The sequence below is a fragment of the Malus sylvestris genome, chromosome 11 (assembly GCF_916048215.2).
Source record: "Malus sylvestris chromosome 11, drMalSylv7.2, whole genome shotgun sequence".
NCBI classification, from domain to species: domain Eukaryota; kingdom Viridiplantae; phylum Streptophyta; class Magnoliopsida; order Rosales; family Rosaceae; genus Malus; species Malus sylvestris.
The window spans coordinates 13,404,160-13,423,204 of record NC_062270.1 but is presented as its reverse complement, the minus strand read 5'-3'; the positions used below and the strand labels follow the sequence as shown (position 1 = coordinate 13,423,204).

The 19,045-nt window shown below is 38.4% G+C and overlaps 2 protein-coding genes and 1 pseudogene across 3 annotated transcripts; 2 read left to right on the top strand and 1 right to left on the bottom strand.

Moving 5' to 3' along the window:
* The first annotated feature begins 11,316 nt into the window (after positions 1–11,316).
* LOC126588922 (uncharacterized) lies at positions 11,317–13,763 on the top strand. Its single transcript, XM_050254086.1, has 2 exons — positions 11,317–11,966; positions 12,319–13,763. The coding sequence occupies exons 1-2, from the start codon at positions 11,644–11,646 to the stop codon at positions 12,329–12,331; spliced, it is 336 nt and encodes a 111-aa protein (XP_050110043.1). The 5' UTR covers positions 11,317–11,643; the 3' UTR covers positions 12,332–13,763.
* LOC126590245 (uncharacterized) lies at positions 12,554–13,763 on the top strand (annotated as a pseudogene).
* A 1,317-nt stretch (positions 13,764–15,080) lies between these two features.
* On the bottom strand, positions 15,081–18,642 carry LOC126588921 (protein DETOXIFICATION 16-like). 2 transcript variants are annotated; one of them, XR_007611668.1, is made up of 9 exons: positions 18,085–18,642; positions 16,946–17,490; positions 16,680–16,766; positions 16,512–16,568; positions 16,174–16,412; positions 15,704–15,822; positions 15,480–15,566; positions 15,275–15,395; positions 15,081–15,235 (listed from the first exon to the last, which is right to left on the bottom strand). XR_007611668.1 is itself a non-coding variant. In XM_050254085.1 (8 exons), exons 1-8 carry the CDS (start codon positions 18,364–18,366, stop codon positions 15,339–15,341), a joined length of 1,473 nt encoding a protein of 490 aa, XP_050110042.1. In that variant the 5' UTR covers positions 18,367–18,642; the 3' UTR covers positions 15,081–15,338. The 2 variants fall into 2 exon arrangements, 1 of the variants encoding a protein (XP_050110042.1); XM_050254085.1 differs by having other exon boundaries at positions 15,081–15,395.
* Positions 18,643–19,045: the final 403 nt, after the last annotated feature.

Here is a 19,045-nt window from a genome sequence, read left to right as displayed (position 1 = left end):
CTTAGGGCTTAAGGGTTAGAGGTTTAGGGCTTAGGCCTTAAGGCTTAGGGGTTACGGGTTACGGGTTAGGCCTCATGGCTTGAGGGTTGGGGTTAGGCCTTAAGGCTTAGGGGTTGGGGGTTAGGCCTTGGGGCTTAGGGGTTAGGCCTTGAGGCTTCGGGGTTAGGGGTTAGGCCTTAGGGCTTAGGGGCTTGGGAGTTAGGCCTTAGGGCTTAGGGCATTTCTCTGCGATGTGCATTGTGCTTTGCTTTGTCCACATTTGTGGTGGGTTGTGGTTTTAGGGCTTTAACTGTTTTTTATTTCTTTTTTGTTGTGAATTTCAGGTTATCCAGAACTATTTTCCATTCATTTGCACCATGGTGGGGAGCTCGGTCATGAATACTACTATGGGGGGAAAGTTGCATATATAGATTATTGCGACAATGACTTAATGTCACTCCCTGTTATAGATGATATGGTGGAAGCTATAAGATATAGTGAGATGTTCATGAACTATTACTAAAAGATTCCCAACATGGACATTAGTAATGGTTTGAAGCCTATTCAGAGTGATGTCGACATACAAAATATGTGCAACTTTGTTCTAAGGGCTCGAGTGTTAGACATGTACATTGAAGAATTGTCTGCAGAAGAAGCCCTTACCAAGGAACAACAATTTATAGTGTCTATAGAGTGCACCTGTAACATCCCACATCGCATAGGGGAGTGATCCTTAAATGTATATTCCCAACCCTACCTAGTATGAGGCTTTTTGGGAGCTCACTGGCTTCGAGTTCCGTCGGAACTCCGAAGTTAAGCGAGAAAGTGGCCAGAGCACTCCCATGATGGGTGACCCACTAGGAAGTTGCTCGTGAGTTTCCAAAAACAAAACCGTGAGGGCATGGTCAGGGCCCAAAACGGACAATATCGTGCTACGGTGGTGGAGTGGGCCCAAGAAGTGATCCACCCCGAGCCAGGATGTGACAAATGGTATCAGAGCCAATCCCTGGCCGGAAGTGTGCCGACTAAGACGTTGAGCCCCTAAAGGGGGTGGATTATAACATCCCACATCGCCTAGGGGAGTGATCCTTAAATGTATATTCTCATCCCTACCTAGTATGAGGCATTTTGGGAGCTCACTGGCTTCGAGTTCCGTCGGAACTTCGAAGTTAAGCGAGAATGTGGCCAGAGAACTCCCATGATAGGTGACCCACTGGGAAGTTGCTCGTGAGTTCCCAAAAACAAAACCGTGAGGACGTGGTCAGGGCCCAAAACGGACAATATCGTGCTACGATGGTGGAGCGGGCCAGGGAAGTGATCCACCCTAGAGGCCAGAATGTGACAGCACCGATCCAAGCACAGTGATTATTGAGGAATTAAGTGAGGAGGAAGAGGATATTATGGCAATAACCTGTAAACTAAGAAAAAAAAGGGTTGCTAGCTATTGAATGACCCTTAGATAATAAGGGGGTGTTTATTGAAGAAGAAGTGACAGTTATGTGCTCGGATGAAAGTTTTCACCAAGAAGAGGTGGCTAGTACAAGTGTGGCTGAGGAAGAAGATGTACAAGTTGCTCGAGAATGAGGTTTACAAGATGTATAAGTTGATGAACAAGGTGTACAAGTTGGTGAACAAGGTGAAGAAGAACACAGTGATACCTTATTTGATGTACCTGTAGATTTTGAAGGAGATCAAGAAGAAAGTGAAGAAGAAGATCCTGAAGAAGACAGTGACTTTGTAGAGAGTGACTATAAGAGTGATGAAGATAACCCAAATTTTGCTAAGTATGATGTGATTTAGGAAGCAGATGAGGTGCAAAGAACAGGAAGGCAATCTCAGAAAAGGAAAAAAAGGCAAACTGAGGATAGCAATGAATGAGAAGAAGAGCAAGTAAATGAAGGAGAATGGGAGAGACAAGAAGAGGAAGGACAACAAGAGGTTGAAGAAGCTAGAGATGGGGAGGTGAATCTAGTTCATGAACTAGATTATAATTATGATAATCTGGAAAGTATACACTCTGAAGATGAGGAAGGAGGCCAAAAAAAAAACATTATATAGAGTTTAATAAGAAAACGGATATGAAGAATCCACAGCTTACTCTAGGGCTTATTTTTAGAGACAATGTGCAATTCAAGAGAGCCGTCATGATGTATTCCTTAGTGAAAGGATATGGTGAAATTCATTTCCATATGAATGAGAAGTTAAAGATTATAACCAAGTGTGCAAAGGACTGCCCTTGGATGTGTGCTGCTGGCAAAATGCATGGATCAAGAAGCATCCAAATCAAGACATTCCTTGATCACCACACATGTGGGAGGACTTGAGCAAATAAGAACATGACTGCTTCTTTACTCACAGACTTGTACTTTGATCGGATAAAGCTCAATCCCACATGGCATGTCGAATCTTTTTTATCCACTGTGGAATTTGAGTGGAATCATGGGCATACAAAGATGAAGGCTTATAGGGCATTGAATAAAGCTTTCAAGATTATTGTAGGGAAACATCAGAGCAATATACAAAATTGTGGGATTTTGTTGAGGAAGTAAGAAAAACTAACCCTGGAAGCACTGTGAAGTTGAAGTTGGATGGAGAAACGTTTCAAAGGATATATGTTTGCTTGGGGGCATGAAAAGAAGGCTTTAAGGCAGGATGTAGACCTTTGATAGGTTTAGATGGGTGCCACTTAAAGGTTTTACATGGAGGGCAGTTGCTATGTGATGTTGGCATTGATCCAAATGATGAGACATGGGTTATTACTTATGCAGTGGTGGAAATGGAAAATAAGGCAGCTTGGGTGTGGTTCTTACAACTATTAGCTGATGATGTGGGTATAAAAAACCAAAATGGGTGGACATTTATCAGTGACAAACAAAATGGGCTAATTCCAGCATTTCAAAAGGTCCTCCTAAGATGCCACCATAAATGTTGTGTGAGGCATTTGTACACAAACTATAGGAATTTGTTTAAGAGGAAAACTTTGAAAGATGCTCTATGGGCAGTTGCCAAAACAACAATGGTTCCACACTTCAAAAAGGAAATAGAGGAGGTTAAGAAGCTAGATGAGAAGGCCCACAATTAGTTAGTAAAGAAACTTGCAACCATGCAATATCTGTCATCCATTTCAAGAGAGAAAAACCTGAGGATTATGTGGACGCATACTATTCAAAGGCACGGTATTTGGAAGTTTATTCTCACTTAATAATGCCAATGAATGGTATTTCATTGTGGGAGGATACTGAAAACCCACCAATCTTGCCTCCATTATATACAAGGCAACCTGGAAGACCAAGGAAGAAAAGAAACAAAAAGGCTACTGATTTGGAGAAAGATGGTGAACAAACACCCACAAACCCACCAAATAATCCTGAAGGTCCTCCTAAGCCACTTAAGCTAGAAAGGAAAGGGCAAGGTGCTTTGAAGTGTACTATATGCAAGCAAGAAGGACATAATTCACGGACCCATCATCGACATCTTCCTCAAAGGGACAAACAAGTAACATTTTGTACTTTCTTTAATCTTTTAATCCTTTAATCCTTTAATCCATAATCCTTTAATCCTTAATCCTTTAATCCTTAATCCTTTAATCCTTTAATCCTTTAATGAATGATTTTATACTTTGTTATAGGCATCCATATCAGCCCAAGAGAGAGCATCATCATCAGCTGAAGCTGTACCTAAAAAGAGAATAAGGAAATCTAAGGTACAAAACCTAATCTTCTCCTTTGTAGTTTACAACAAGAAGTTTAGTTTAGAACCTTACTTTGCATCTAACATTTTTGTAATAAACATTGAAATTAGGCATCACCATCAGGGGATGGTTCATCTGCAAATCCTGAAGCTCATTCACCGAGAGCCACCAAGCAAAGAAAGACAAGGCAAACCAAGACCTAAAGATGCCAGAAATTGTAACAAATTATTGTTTTTCACTTCATGTTTTATATGCAGTAGGAATCTAAAATTATGGTACATGGGTTCTGGAATTAGACATCACAAACATTGAATTTCTTTTGGTTTTTTTAACTGATTTGTATCCTTGAAAATGCATTGTTTTGCACTATTTTGATAGATGGATTTCAGTATGTTGTTTGGATCAGTGCACTGTGCATTTTGGGATATTTAAGGATGTCTAATGCATATCTTTGTAAATCTTAGATGGATCAATGATGCTATATGAATTACAGTTCATCTTTTGGTCTTTGCAAATGTTTTGTTTCAAGTGGACTTTGTGTTCATTTTTGGTTATATCATGTGTTTATGTAGGATTTGTGTTGATGTGGGATCATATGTTTATGTACAATTTCCATGTGGTTTGGTTTTTCTAGGTTGTATTATCTTCCAAAATTGGACCCCTTTAAATTTGCTGACGTGGACGATTTTTGGCGAGAAATAATTATGTTGAAAAAAAATTCTAGTTTTTTTAAATGACGTGGAAATTAATTTGGCGGGAAATCTATGTGGCAGACCATGTGGAAGTTCATATGTGGAGATGATGGGACGTGGCATACGCCACATCATCATATAACGGACCAACTGACAGCCGGTGTAACGGAGGTAGCACATTGCAACAAAATTGAAGATAAGGTATGACATTGAAACTTTTTAAAGATGAGGTATGAAACTGTTAACGACTTAATAGTTGAGGTAGTTATGTGTAATTTACCTTTTTTAAAAATTAAAAAAAAAACTTCAGATGAATACGTGACAATTCTTAACCAATTGAGCTACACTTTATTCGGCCAATTTCTTAGTTTAGAAGCCAACAAAAGATTTGCCCCTATGTCTTTATTATGGAAACATAAACTAGTCACACTTAATCAGAGCATGTCAGGTGAACTGTAGTATGAGAATGATGAAGTTCCCTCTAATGGCATGAAACAAAACTACAATCTCAACCTAAATGGGCGAAAGCCATCAACAATCAGCCCTTAAAGGCCAGATCAATTGTCAAACACTTAAAAAAAACAACTAAAAAACCCTAATTGCTCTATCTTTTCTCTCTCTTATAGAACCCCTAATTTCCCCTGCTTTCGACGCCGACTTTTTCCTTTGGTTGGGGTTGGCAAGCCCCCTTGTTCTTCCTGCTTTTTTTCTTCTTCTCTTTAGTCTTTTGTCTGTGTCCTGCATTACTCAGTTTTCCTCACCGTTTCCTGTGCAGTTTTCACCGGTTTTAGCTATGAGTTTCCCATTTTGCTACCTTACTTTTCTTCTCCTCCTCCCTTTTGCTCTTATTTCACTAACTAATTCCATTTATGTAGCCCTTTTCTCTCACATCCATCTATCCCCTTTTCCCTTGCCAACACCTCTATTTGCAACCTCTCCTTCACCTCCTTTTATCCCTACTAAAAATCTGACTTTGAGTTTTGGACTTGATTTAGGATGTAAATCTTTACCTTACTACCTTTGCTTTACCGGAAAGCTGGAAATTTTGGGCTAAATGTTTTGCAGCTTCCGTCGAATTAAGGGTATTTTACACATCCCCTTGGCCATCCCCACCCCCGTGTTATGTCAACTTGGTTTGCTTCTTATAGGTGTGGTGGTTAGCGGACAGATCTAGATAGTTTGGTCTGTTGCAGCGTTCTAAGATTTGATTTTTGTTGTGGATTTTCTTTCCTTTTTTTTGGGTTACTTTAGTTGTGCTTGACTCTCTACGGATCCTCCTTCACTATGGTTCCTACATAGTTGTCATTTCGATGGTTGCTGGAAAGAGTTTGGTTGCGGCAGGCTGCTTTTCCAGTGTCGATTTAGGTTATTTTTCTCTTTGTCGTCTGTTTTCAGTTTCAGGCTTTCAATGCCGACTCAATCAGCAGCTCGTATCTTGTATACATGCAAGTCATGACTACTGCTGTGATTATTTATGTTTATGAATATGTGAAGGGAATAGGAAAATAAATCAATAAATGGTTAAGGAAATTTCAGTGGGAAAAATGTGAAAATCCGTTCCTGGATTTGAATATGAAAATAAGTATTTTGTAATCGTATTCGTAATTACGACGTATTTATAATATTTCGGCGGATATTTGTATCGATAAGTAATAAAAAGACAAAAATACCCCTAGTTGGCTTAACGTAATTATACGATGATGTATTTTATCCTCATATATTTTATCAGATTTCTTGACGTATTTGGATAGAGCTCGACCTCACGAGCGTGTAGGCACAAACCATTCATGAAACAGAATTATAATGAAAGAGTTATTAACGTTTAAAGTTAGAGACACTTCGGTAATTTTCCTATAATTTGGAATGCTCCGAAAAATCTGGAGCATGCCACGTGTGTGGCTGTAATGAAGAGGGAAGGAGAGAAATGAGAGAAAAAAGGGAAAGGATTGGGGGAGACTGGCCAATGAGGAGAGAGAGAAATGAGGGGGAAGTAGAGGAAAGAACCGGATCCTTCATTGACCCGCTGACCCGACCCGATTGGAACTCTCGATTCCAGCCACCGTTGATGACGAGACCAGTGCCAAACTGATCCTTACTTCGAACTCAGTTGTTCTCCCTCCCATTTACACTCGAGAAATTGAAGAAAAAGGGTTGATTTTAAGAGGAACCGCATGGTGGGTGCGGCGAGTTTAGGCTTGATTCGCTAAACCTGAAGCTAACTCTGACCATTACCACCATCAATAGTCTCCCCTCAATGTTTGGAACAAATCCCAATCAATGGTTGGGGCATTGACGTTCATTTTGAGGTCGAATTGAGAACACCTATTTCTAAGGTTTTCGGTGGTCCAAGGATGATTTCAAGTGTTTCCGGGCCGAATTGGACTTCGGCCTAGGTATGAAAGTTGTTCCTCTCATTGAACTCTACTTTCTTGTAAAATGTGGTAATTTTTAGAGTTAGTTGGAAAATTGGGTTTCATGGCCGACATTGCCTTTTCATGCAGATTTTGATATTTTTAAATCCGTATTTGGTACCTATGTGATGTAATTCAATTGTGGAAGCATAATGGTGAATATTGCATTTCAAGAATATTTTCGGAAATGGATAAAAGGTTGAATGGTAAACTATGAATGGCTTAATCATGCTCAAGGGTACGTAGACAGTCTGACAAGGGATGCAGCCCTAAATAATCGAGAATTAATTTTTTTGAGAAGTTGTTTTAATAGAAGTAATTTGGGGATTTAATTGATAATCAAATCGTATGTTTTGAGAAGTGAAATATGGATATAGTTTTGTGAGGAATTAAGGAATTGAAGTAAGGAATCGTGATTAATTGTTGTTAACAAAACAAGAGTTTAGTTTGGGTCTATCACCGATATTATTTCCCAAAATAAATATTTCGGGGCGGGGCGTTACATATTTGTCCATTTTCAAATTTTCATTCAAGATCAAGCATCTACGGCCCTTGAAGAAAAAAAAATTCATTTATTTCAACATCAATCCTCTACGGCCCTTGAAGAAAATTTCATTTTTCACTTAAGCCCTTGAAGAAAAATTTCATTTTATTCAAGATCAAGTCTTTACGGCCCTTGAAGAAATGTTTCGTCCAAGAAATACACCTCAAAGGCCCTTGACGAAATTCTTCATCTCAATTCAAGAAATACGCCTCAACGGTCCTTGAAGAAATGTTTCGTCCAAGAAATATGCCTTAACGGCCCTTGACGAAATTCATCATCTCAATTCAAGAAATACACCCCAACAACCCTTGAAGAAATGTTTCGTTCAAGATTAAGCCTCTACGGCCCTTGAAGAAGCAAGCTAATTCAAGATTAAGTCTCAATGACCCTTGAGTTAAAGCATTCACATTGCAGGACTTCAAAACATGTTTCCTGCATGTGACAAGCACATGCCTACAACCCACCTTGAAGTTAGGGCATTTGTAGACATATAAATTTCGTTGCATAAAAATGATGCATCACAAAGCTCCACGTGGCATATGACTAATCGCAAATGGACAAGCCATTAATGACATGTGGCACAAATCAAGCAAAGGAAATGTAAAACATTCCCAAAATTTAGAAAAAGGGAGAAAATCCCCCTTAAAATCGACAATGGGCCCAAAATCTCTCAAAATCGGAACGAAAGCCAAAGCATCTTCACAAAATAAGCAAGAATTGAAGATTGCTCATAAATGAGCAACAAGGCCTATAAATTTCGGCCAATATGAGGAAAATGGCTGAAATTAAGACACAAAACATGCCTAAATTCTCCCATGAACAAATCAAGACACAAATCAAAGCCAAATCCATCCAAAGGCATGGCTTTGGAAGTTTATAAATACAAGAATCCAAGACACACAAAGGGGTCAAAAATTACACATTGAGATGAACCTTTGCACAAATCTTTAAAGACTAATAGGCTACCAAAGCTCTCTTCGCAGAACGTGCAACCAAAGCCGAAGTTTTCTTTCGACCAAAGCCGAAGCAATCCCCTTGAAGAATCAACAAGCACTCGTGATGATTCCTTCAAGACTTTATTGCTAGCTTAAAACTTGTAATGACGTTCGATTCAAGATCAAGTCATCAAGACCCTTGAATCAACGAAATCTCACATCTACACTACCTTTTGCCGCAGCCCTAAACCTGAGGTTAAGACTATCCATGCATTGTTTCAAGCTCAAAACTTGAACTAATCGATCAATTGTTCGTCCGAGATCAAGTCATCGCAACCCTTGGATCAACAATCTACACCATCTACATCAAATTTGAAGGTTGAATCAGAGGAAAATTGTAAACAGAGATTGTAACCCTACAAATTCAAATCAATACAAATCTATTTCATACACGTGTTCTCGTTTCATTCGTTACAGAATTTTCGTGTTTACACCCAAAAAGACTTAAATTGCCTGAAACAACTAATAAACCACGAGGTATGCTCTCAATCAAATTAAGGCAATCATTATATAGGCTTAAACAATCTGGACAAATGTAGTATAATCGTTTCAGCGAGTATTTGATCAAAAAGGGATATACCAACAATGTTATTTGCCCTTATGTGTTCATTAAGAAATCAAATTCTGGATTTGCTGTAGTGGCAGTATATGTCGATGATATGAACTTAATTGGAACCTCTAAAGAGCTCAATAAAATTGCTGAATATCTAAAAAGCGAATTTGAAATGAAAGACCTTGGGAAAACAAAATATTGTCTCGGCCTGCAAATCGAGCATTGTGCTAATGGAATTTTGGTCTATCAATCAACTTACATTGAAAAAATCCTGAAGCAATTTAGCATGGACAAGGCTTTTCCACTCAGCACGCCAATGGTCGTTTGTTCTCTGGACATTAAGAAAGATCCATTTTGTCTAAAAGAAGATGATGAAATGGTCATTGGTCCAGAAGTACCATATTTGAGTGCAATATGTGCTTTATTATATTTAGCACAATGTACTATATCAAATATAGGTTTTTCAATCAACTTGTTAGCAAGGCATAGCTATGCTCTAACAACTCATCATTGGAAAGGAATCAAAGATGTTTTACAATACCTTCATGGGACAACAGACATGGGTCTTTTCTACTCAGAGAAATCCACAAACGACCAGAACCTTGTTGGATATGCAAATGCTAGTTTTCTCTTCGATCCGCATAAAGCTTGCTCACAAACTATATATGTGTTCACTAATGGAGATACGGCGATCTCCTGGAGCTCAACAAAGCAAACGTTAGTTGCTACATCTTCCAATCACTTGGAAATACTTGCTTTACATAAAGCTAATCATGAATGTTCTTGGTTAAGATCAATGATTCACCACATCCGGAATTCATGTGATCTACGTTCAAAGACAAACACTCCAACTGTCATTCATGAAGATAATGGAGCTTGTGTTGCCTAAATGAAGGAATGATTCATCAAGGGCAATAAGACTAAACACATATCTCCAAAGTTTTTGAATGCACATGAGCTTCAAAAGGCTAAAGTTATTGAAGTCAGACAAATCCGTTCCAATTAAAATCTGGCAGACATATTCACCAAATCTCTACCAAAGTGCACGTTTCAGAAGTTAGTGCATGGTATCAGATTATGTTGACTTACCAATCAGTTAAATTTGAAGAATGCGGAATCAGGGGGAGCATCCATGATACATGCGTGTTGTACTCTTTTTCCATCGACTAGGATTTTTCCCACTTGGTTTTTCCTATCAAAGTTTTAACGTGGCAACATAAGCATATTTAACACTATATCAACAATCCAAGCAAAGTTGTACTATTTTTCCTTCGCTACGGTTTTTTCCCACTAAGTTTTTCCGAGCAAAGTTTTAACGAGGCAACTGATATTGATATGTGGGCATCCAAAGGGGAGTGTTGTAAAAGTTTTGGGAATAAATGTCCACATGCTTTAGCTAAAAGTGAGAAAGACTTGAAAATAGTAGTGTAATTGTTGTTGTATGATGTTTTTCAAAAAGGCAATCATTTCCTTTTTTTGGTTCTTCACGGATGTGGCTCTATATAAAAAGCACTATGTGTGTGATCACAATACACAGCAAAAGAAAAGAAGTGAAAGCAATAATATCAATATCCCTCCCTTCCTCTCTTTACATGCAATCATTTTATGTTATAGTTACGAAATTAAACAGTATGATAAACTGCACCCGCTTCGCTCATATCCCTAACAAAGCTTATCTCTATAACTTTTATCTATTTATAACAACCACCATGAAATGGGGCTCTTCGATGGCTTTTAACCATGCCAAGATCGCTCAAACAGTGGTTGGACATAAAAGTAGTGGCTGAACTAATTTTAGTGGATCACGGGTCAAAGTCACCCAGAATGGATCACGTGTTCGGACTTTCTATTTTTGGTAAGTATGAGATTTTCTTCTATTTATAATATTTTTTGTCAAATTACAAAGATGCCCTTAAATTTAAAACGATTGTAACTTTTTTATAACTCCTCTTCATTTGTAAAAGAAGTATCAAGATTGTAACTTCATTATAACCCAGTTAAACACCCACCAATTAGAAATGATGTTAAATGGCATTGATTACACTACTTTTGTGATATCGTGCTAATATTATAAGAATATATGTTTAATTTGGTTTCGTGTTGTAAATAATAGATATGTTTGCCTACATGTATACAGTAAAGATTCATATGCTAAATAGTGAAGTTTTTGTAAGTTTTCAAGGTACTTTCTCTATAAATAGAGCACTACAGGTGTTCAAAACACACGGATACAAAAAGCAATAAGAGAAGAAAGATAAGTTAGAATATTTTCTGCATTCTCCTATTCCTTATTTACCAGCAATCATTCTGTTATAGTTAATAAATAAAACAGTGTCACATCTTAAATCCGTTTTACACTCGCTCTTAACAAATGTTATTTCTCTAACTTTTGTTTATTTATAACACTTCGCTGATTTTCATATTTGAATTATTGATACCAAACGTTGCGACATACAAGTTTTATTGTAGTCGGGGACCTCATGTGTATTACAAATTTACAACTTTGTGTATCCTCGCCGAAACCCAGAATCCATCTGTCTCTCTGTTGTCAATGGAAGTCCAAAGAAGCCAAACCAAATAACCAGAGTCCCTGGAGCTTCCAATTTGTATCCATGGGCACCCCAAATCCAAACCCGTCATCCATACGGGCCCTAGTCCGCCCACCTCCTACACCCACCACCACCACACGGTCCACACGGTCCACACCCACTTCCTATTCACCCTCCCAAACCCTTCCGCTTCCCTCCTCCTCCCCCTCCTCCGACCCTCCCCCTTCCGATGGTGTTGTCGTCGTGGGCTTCATTGGCTGAAGCCCCTATGACTCTGCCCAACTCATCAACCGGATTATCGACTCCAACGTGTTTGGGTCGGGCAATCTCGATAAAAGCCTGTGTCTTGAGAAAGAGGAGCTCAGGAACTGGTTCAGGTGGTGAAGAATCAGTTACTTCCATGAGCAGAAAAAAGGCATTCTCTTTTAGCAGTTCTGCTCTACCCGGTGCCCCGCCTTGGATGATGGGTCGTCAGATTCTGTGTCGGGTTTTGACTCTCCGGTGGAAGAGCACGAGTTTGGGGACCTTCAGGCGCTGCTCTTCATGTTCTCTGTAAGTTGTTCTTCTTTGTTTTTCTCCCTTTTTCTTAGAAGCAGTATTTTTAGTCCAGATATTGGGATTTTGATATGTCATAATGTTATATAAAAATGAGCAGAAATGGATTGTATCATTATGTAAAAACGTAGAAGTATTGCGAAAAAAATGTGTGAAAATTTCGCTGACAAAGAATTTCCATGGGCATTATACTGTATATAGTTACTAGTACAAGAACTTAGCTGTACTCAGTATATGACCAATTTTCTTATTTAGGCAGTTAGAATTTTGAAAAGGAAGTTTTGGGGTTTCAATCTATAGGGGATGTGAATGGTTGATTTAACTGTGATTAACCCAATGAGTAATGCAGGTTTGCCATGTAATAGTATATATTATAGAGGGATCGCAATTTGATTCACAACTCCTGCAAAAGTTTCGAGTGTTCCAAGCGGCCAAGAATGATTTGGCTCCGTTTGTGAGATACAGAACTGTGCAGCCAACACCGTCCAGGCCACCTTCATCATTGTCATCCTCACGGCCTACTACATCCTCTAGCTTCACTAGCAAATCTTCTCAAGGTATAAGTGGTGGCATCTTGACTCGCAATGCTTCTGCCATTTCGCTTATGTCAGGTTTCGGTTCCTACACTTCTTTGTTTCCAGGACAGTGTACGCCAGTCACACTGTTTGTTCTCACACACCTCATTTTACTTCTCACACACCCCTTAATAATTTCTGTCCGTTGATCTTCTTCAATTCATCCGATCCGACAGTTGAAAATTAAAAAGGTGTGTGAGAAGTAAAATGGGGTGTGTGGATATCACACCCCTGTTTTTATTGGTGATCTCTCTGATGTGCCAAATCCCGGTTCTAATCTGGAGGAGTCGGTTCATACATCCTCACTTAATCAATTGTTTAGTGTGAGCAGTTTAGTAAGGCCAAGCATGCCTGTTAAAGGTTTGGGTTCAGTGGTTGGGCTTGCACGCCCTGTGAGTAAATCTGAGAGTAGTTTTAGGAAGAAACTGCATTCATCCCTAGAAGCACAGATTTGTTTTTTAATTAAGAAAAGCAGAACACTCTCAGGTTCTGAAAGCAGTCATGGGGGGTCAAGAAGTGGGGGTGCAAATTCTGCACCTTTATTCTCCCTTGATGCATCAAGGGCTGTTCTTTTGTTAGATAGGTCTACAAATCAAAGAGGTGAATCCCTTGAATTTGCCACAGGACTCGTGGAAGATGTTTTGAATGGGAAGGCAACATTAGATTCTCTTCTGCTTGAAAGTCATGGTCAAAATGCAAGCAAAGAGGATATCATATCAGTCAAGGATTTTATTTACAGACAATCTAATATTCTATGAGGTAGGGGGATCGGTAAATAATTCTAGTAGTGGTTCAGCTGCTGGTGTTGGTATGGTTGCTGTTGCTGCTGCATCAGCTGCATCTTCATCTGCTGCACCAGCGGCATCTTCATCTGCTGCACCAGCTACTTCTGGAAAGCAGATGTCTACTCCTGAACTTCCAAATTTCCAAATTTGGTTATCTTCCAGTCAACAGATTCTTCATGGAATTCTTTCTGCAAAAGGTGGGTGCTTAGATGAAACTGAAACTAGCAAAAGAAAACCTCACCTAAGAAACACAGTTCCACAGCAGGCTGAAGGAGTTTCTTCAAAAGGTACGGATCTTGTAAATTTGATGCCCAATTTGCAATTGTTTCATGCAAATAAGGGAGTTTCAAAATTACCCCAAGTAATTATAGGACATTGTATTCTGTTTAAAAGTTTGAAATTACAACACTAACTGGGAAAACATTCCACACAAATCCGGTACAATGTCATCTGAGATTCATCACCTTCAGTTTTCTGATGTGGCTTGAAATGTCTTCTTTAAGAAGAGAGAATGCTTTACAAAATTATGGATTAGAACCTTAATTTTATTTTTTTTTTTAAATTCTACATATTTTCGCCTCCCCATATTATTTCTTTCCCTTAAAGGACGCAATCTGAAGGGATGGCGACTTCTGCTTCTGCACCAGCTTTACTATGACCACTATTCTAAAAATTCCCGCCTAGCGCCGTCTTGACGCTCGACAATTGGTTACCGTCCCGATTAATGCTTAGACATTTGAAAATTAAGAAAAATGATCTAGACCAACTGAGGCACTCGCCTAAACTGCCTAGGCACTCGCCTAGCCCGTCCAGACCTGCCTAGGCACCTACCTAGGTTGTGACTCATTTAAACAGAAAATAAATAACTTTCAATTTGCATTTAATTTTATTTTTTTCAATAAATTGTTAGAGACTTGTTGAATACTTAAATGAGCACACACTATATGTTTGTTCCCCATGTTTTCATTATGTTCAAATACTTCATAATACATATGTCATTCTATTTTTTAGTTTATGATGAAATTATATATATTAAGTATAAATAGACACTTATTTATGGGAAATTTGGAAAAGTAACCAAATTTTGGATCCCATATAGAATTATAGCCACCATTTTAGATTTATGATAATTATAACCCAAAATTGATATAAAAGTACTAATATACCCTTTGATACACCTTTATAATTTTGTATCAAAATAAAAACTCAAAAAATGGACAATTAAATCCTCTTCTACTACAAGTTCAGAGACAGAAAACATATCGAAATCAGATAATGCAGAAGAGAAATGCCAAATGAAAACTGATACAAAATTTGCAATGGACAAAAAGCAGCTAATAATAGGTAATGATCTTCTTTTTCATGCTTGCTAGATGCCCCAAACTTGTAAAAAACAAAAATTGCTAAATGTAAACGAATAAATGTGTGTTGTGTGGGGCAATAAATATATATATATTGACATGTTCTCCAAGTGATCTTAGCCATGAGTGTTCATGGCTTCCCAGACCATGCTCTTCGGGACTGGATTCAACAAAAGACCATTTTTGAACGACAATAAATAAATTTTTCTTATCACACACAAATCAAACCGAGAAAATACTTTTGTTCACACGGTCTATTTTTTTTCTTTGGAACCCAAAAAAAGAACTCGGTAAGACATTGGGATAATCTCATATTTGATTTGGGTTTTTTGGATTTGTTTTTAAACTCTCTCCTTATCTCTCAATTTCTGTTTTAAGTGTATATTAGTATTTACATATCAATTTTTAGTTATAATTATCATAAATTTAAAAAGTGGCTATAGTTCTATATGGGGTTCAAATTTTGGTTATTTTTCCAAATTTTTCCTTATTTACACGAAATATAATAGATTTACTTAAATCCGTCTAGTCCGCCTAGACCCCACCTAGCCACCTAGGCGCCCACCTAGACCCCACCTAGCAACCTAGGCGCCCACCTAGACCCCAGCCTGCCGCCCAACTAACGCTTAACGTCTTTTAGAACTTTAATTATGACATATCAGCCGAGGTCATTGTGTTGTACACTCTGTCAGAAGCGTTCTTCACCTACAAAAGGAATGAAAAATAGATCATGAGATGAATGTAAAATCAGACTGACTAAACAAAACATAACATGACAAAGTAGCTTACTTCTTTCTCCCAATCTGTGCATATGATTATGATCGAAAGACATAGTGCCTGCACGAATAGAGCCACGATAATTCCAGTCCAAAGACCCTGTGAAGAACATAAACGTTAATTTGAAATTAATACTTGTGTTATATGTCCATAAAAGATTGAGAAAGTAGAGAAACTAAAACTAAAAAAGTAGGGAGGGGTTTAAAAAAATAGAAGGATAAGGACTATGATGTTACCTTCCCTCCAATGTGCAGGACAAAAGCTAATAATACTGCAACAGGAATGCCCATAAAATAGTAAGCTCCCAAATTAACATACGCCCCAACCTTTTGCTGCCCACTTCCTCTTATGACCCCTGAAATTGTAAATTAGTGTCACTTCTCTTCCGTAAATATCGGCTACAAAAACTTGGAAAATTGGCTAAAATGACCAGAAATCAAATCATAATTTTGAATTGATCAAAATGAAATATCGACCACATATTGATTGATCATATATCAACAACATAGAGATAAGATATCAACAACACATTCAGTATATATGAGTTGAATGAAATTCAAAATCCTTGCGACAGAAAAAAATGTAAAGTTTTGACTTCAGTTTTAGCAGTAGGTTATACTGGTATCACATAAAGTTTCCGAAATCCAAAATTAGAACAGAAAAATCTATTGCTATGAGAGAAGAGATTGTGCAAACCGGAACAAACCTGAAAGCACAGATTGAAGTCCATCAAAAAAGTGAGATACCGCAACCAAAATCAACATTTCTCCCACATAATTCACAACTTCAGTTTCATTGCTGTAACAGTAGCCCCAAACTTTTCGACCCAATATCAGGACAGCACCGATCAAAAAGCCTTCAATAACCACAATGGACAGTGCAACACGTACTGCTAGAATTGCGAGTCGGGGTTGACTGGCACCCAATTGATTTGAAACCCTTGTGCTGTTGTGTATAAGTAATTAACAGAAAAGAGTTTTTAAGACAAGTATCCAACAATAGAGGCATAAACACTTCGATGCGAATTTAGGGTCTTAAACTCACCTTGCTGTACCACTGAATGCCATTGGAATCATGTACACCATTGAACATGTGTTAAGGCTGAAAATGTAATCAATCCGTTAGTAATTTCGCTGTTTCAGCTTCATCTTTGTCAGCTGTATATAAGAGTTTATATTGCTCCTTGCTCAGTAGAGCATAAATATTGCAAACCTGATTGAGAGGACTGAGGTTTCTAGCTTTGGATTAGGAAGGAAACCGGATAAGAGGACCATCAATTCGAATGACCAAATCTCCAAGCTGTTCACAGACATAAAACCAGCAACCAATTACACTAGGTGCTAACACTTCATAATTGCAAATTTTCTGCTGACCAATTATCATTACAGAAGAAGGAATAGATAGTTTTATAGATAGCTTCACTACAGAATGCGTCGACAAATGATTACCCGATCATTACAGCAGAAGGAAATGATTACCTGATCATTACAGCAGAAGGAATAGATAGTTTTATAAAATCGGGAATTCCACGGAAGGCCTCCTTTGAGAATCCAGTCCATGTGTGTTTACAAGAGGGAGAGACTCTAACATAAACAACTAACAACAATGCATTGATCCAATATGAGATGGAGTTTGCCAACGCCGCACCTCTATATCCAAGGCTAGTCTTGTATACCAGAAACCAACAGAGAAACAAGTGCAATAGCGTTGCTGTGCCTGTGCTAGCAATCATGGGAACCACATTGTTTTGAGTTTGCAAAAATCTAGAATGACATTGTTGGATTGCATATGCAAAAAGACATGGAATCAGGAAACGAGCATAATTTCCAGCAGCAGCTGCTATTTCAGGATCTTGACCCAAGAATGTAAGAATATGACCAGCATTGAACCATACAGTTGCCAAAGGAATGCAGACCAGGCCAAGAACAAGCATTGCTCTCTGTAAGTGTATACCAAGCATGTGATACTGTTTTGCACCATAGGACTGGCCGCAGAATGTGTCTAATGCACTCCCCATTCCTATCTGTTCAACAAATTAAGGTTGAAATGAGAATAGTATCATAATATACATATTGAAATTATTTGGAGGGATAATCTGATAGCCTGTACTAGACCTGTCATTTTAAACCTGACTTGACCCACCCCTTAAAATTAGTATTTGGACCTTCATGTTTAAAATATTGACTAAAATATGTGTAACTTGTATTGGAACGCAAAAAGAAACAAAAAAGAAGTTGTTAACGGGTGAAACAGACGACCCATTAGCTTAACATGTTGGGTTTGAATGTTGTTAGCTTAACGGTCGGTTTCGGGTGACCCGTTAGCCTAACGGGTCGAGTGAAACCGATCCAAACCTAATAAACCCAACCTATTTACAGGTCTAGCCTATACGGCACACTCTGCTTTGTATTTCAATGATCTGAACCGTCTACTTTCAAGGTTCTCTCTTTATCTCTTTGTTTTGTAAGTGCGAATTTCCAGAATAAAAAGCAAAAAGTTATCCCACTACAGTTGTCTATTATATACCATATGATGACTCGTGATTTAATTACTAGTAAAATCAATAAGAATATAAATTATATCAAATAATCTGAAATAAGTAGAGAAGCCATCTTACTATCAAGCTCAAACCAGTGACTGAAGCAAATGAAGTGGCCATGGAAGCACCTGCAAGTGCCAGCTCTCCAAGGTGACCAACATACATGACCGAAATCACCTGCATACCAAATAGCAAGAAATTTGAGGACACAAGTGGCCCAGCCAACAAAAGCTGCTTCTTTACTTCCTTGATAACCTCATCCTTGCTCAGCGGTCCTTGTTTTCTTTGTACTTCAAGTTCTTGAGGAAGAACTGGAATCAAGGGTGACTCGAGACCCGCTGTTTGTACTTCAGGATCCATTTGGGTATTTTGTTTTGTTTCTTTTCTTCAGAGGGCAAACGTGTGAGAATGCAGCTAAGACCGAGTCCAACCCTTAAACTAATATTCAATTTTTATGTTCTAAACCTACATTCTCCAACCGTTGAGTCAAACATAAGTTTTAACCCAAAATTTATTTTTGGGACAAATGTAGTCAATAATTCTCCTAGATTATTGGGCTAGACCATGTATTTTTTTTTATTTATATTTATAAATTTATTAAATCCTATGACTAATATCTAATATAATCAAATTTAAACAACAACAAAGCCTTTTCCCACTAAGTGGGGTCGGCTATATGAATCATAGGACGCCATTGCGTTCGGTTTTGTGTCATGTCCTCCATTAGATCCAAGTACTCAAGTCTTTTCCTAGGGTCTCTTCCAAAGTTTTCCTAGGTCTTCCTTTACCCCTTCGGCCCTGAACCTCTGTCCCGTAGTCACATTTTCGAACCGGAGCGTCAGTAGGCCTTCTTTGCACATGTCCAAACCACCGGAACCGATTTTCTCTCATATTTCCTTCAATTTTGGCTACTCCTACTTTACCTCGGATATCCTCATTCCCAATCTTATCCTTTCTCGTGTGCCCATACATCCCACGAAGCATCCTCATCTCCGCTACACCCATTTTGTGTACGTGTTGATGCTTCACCGCCCAACAT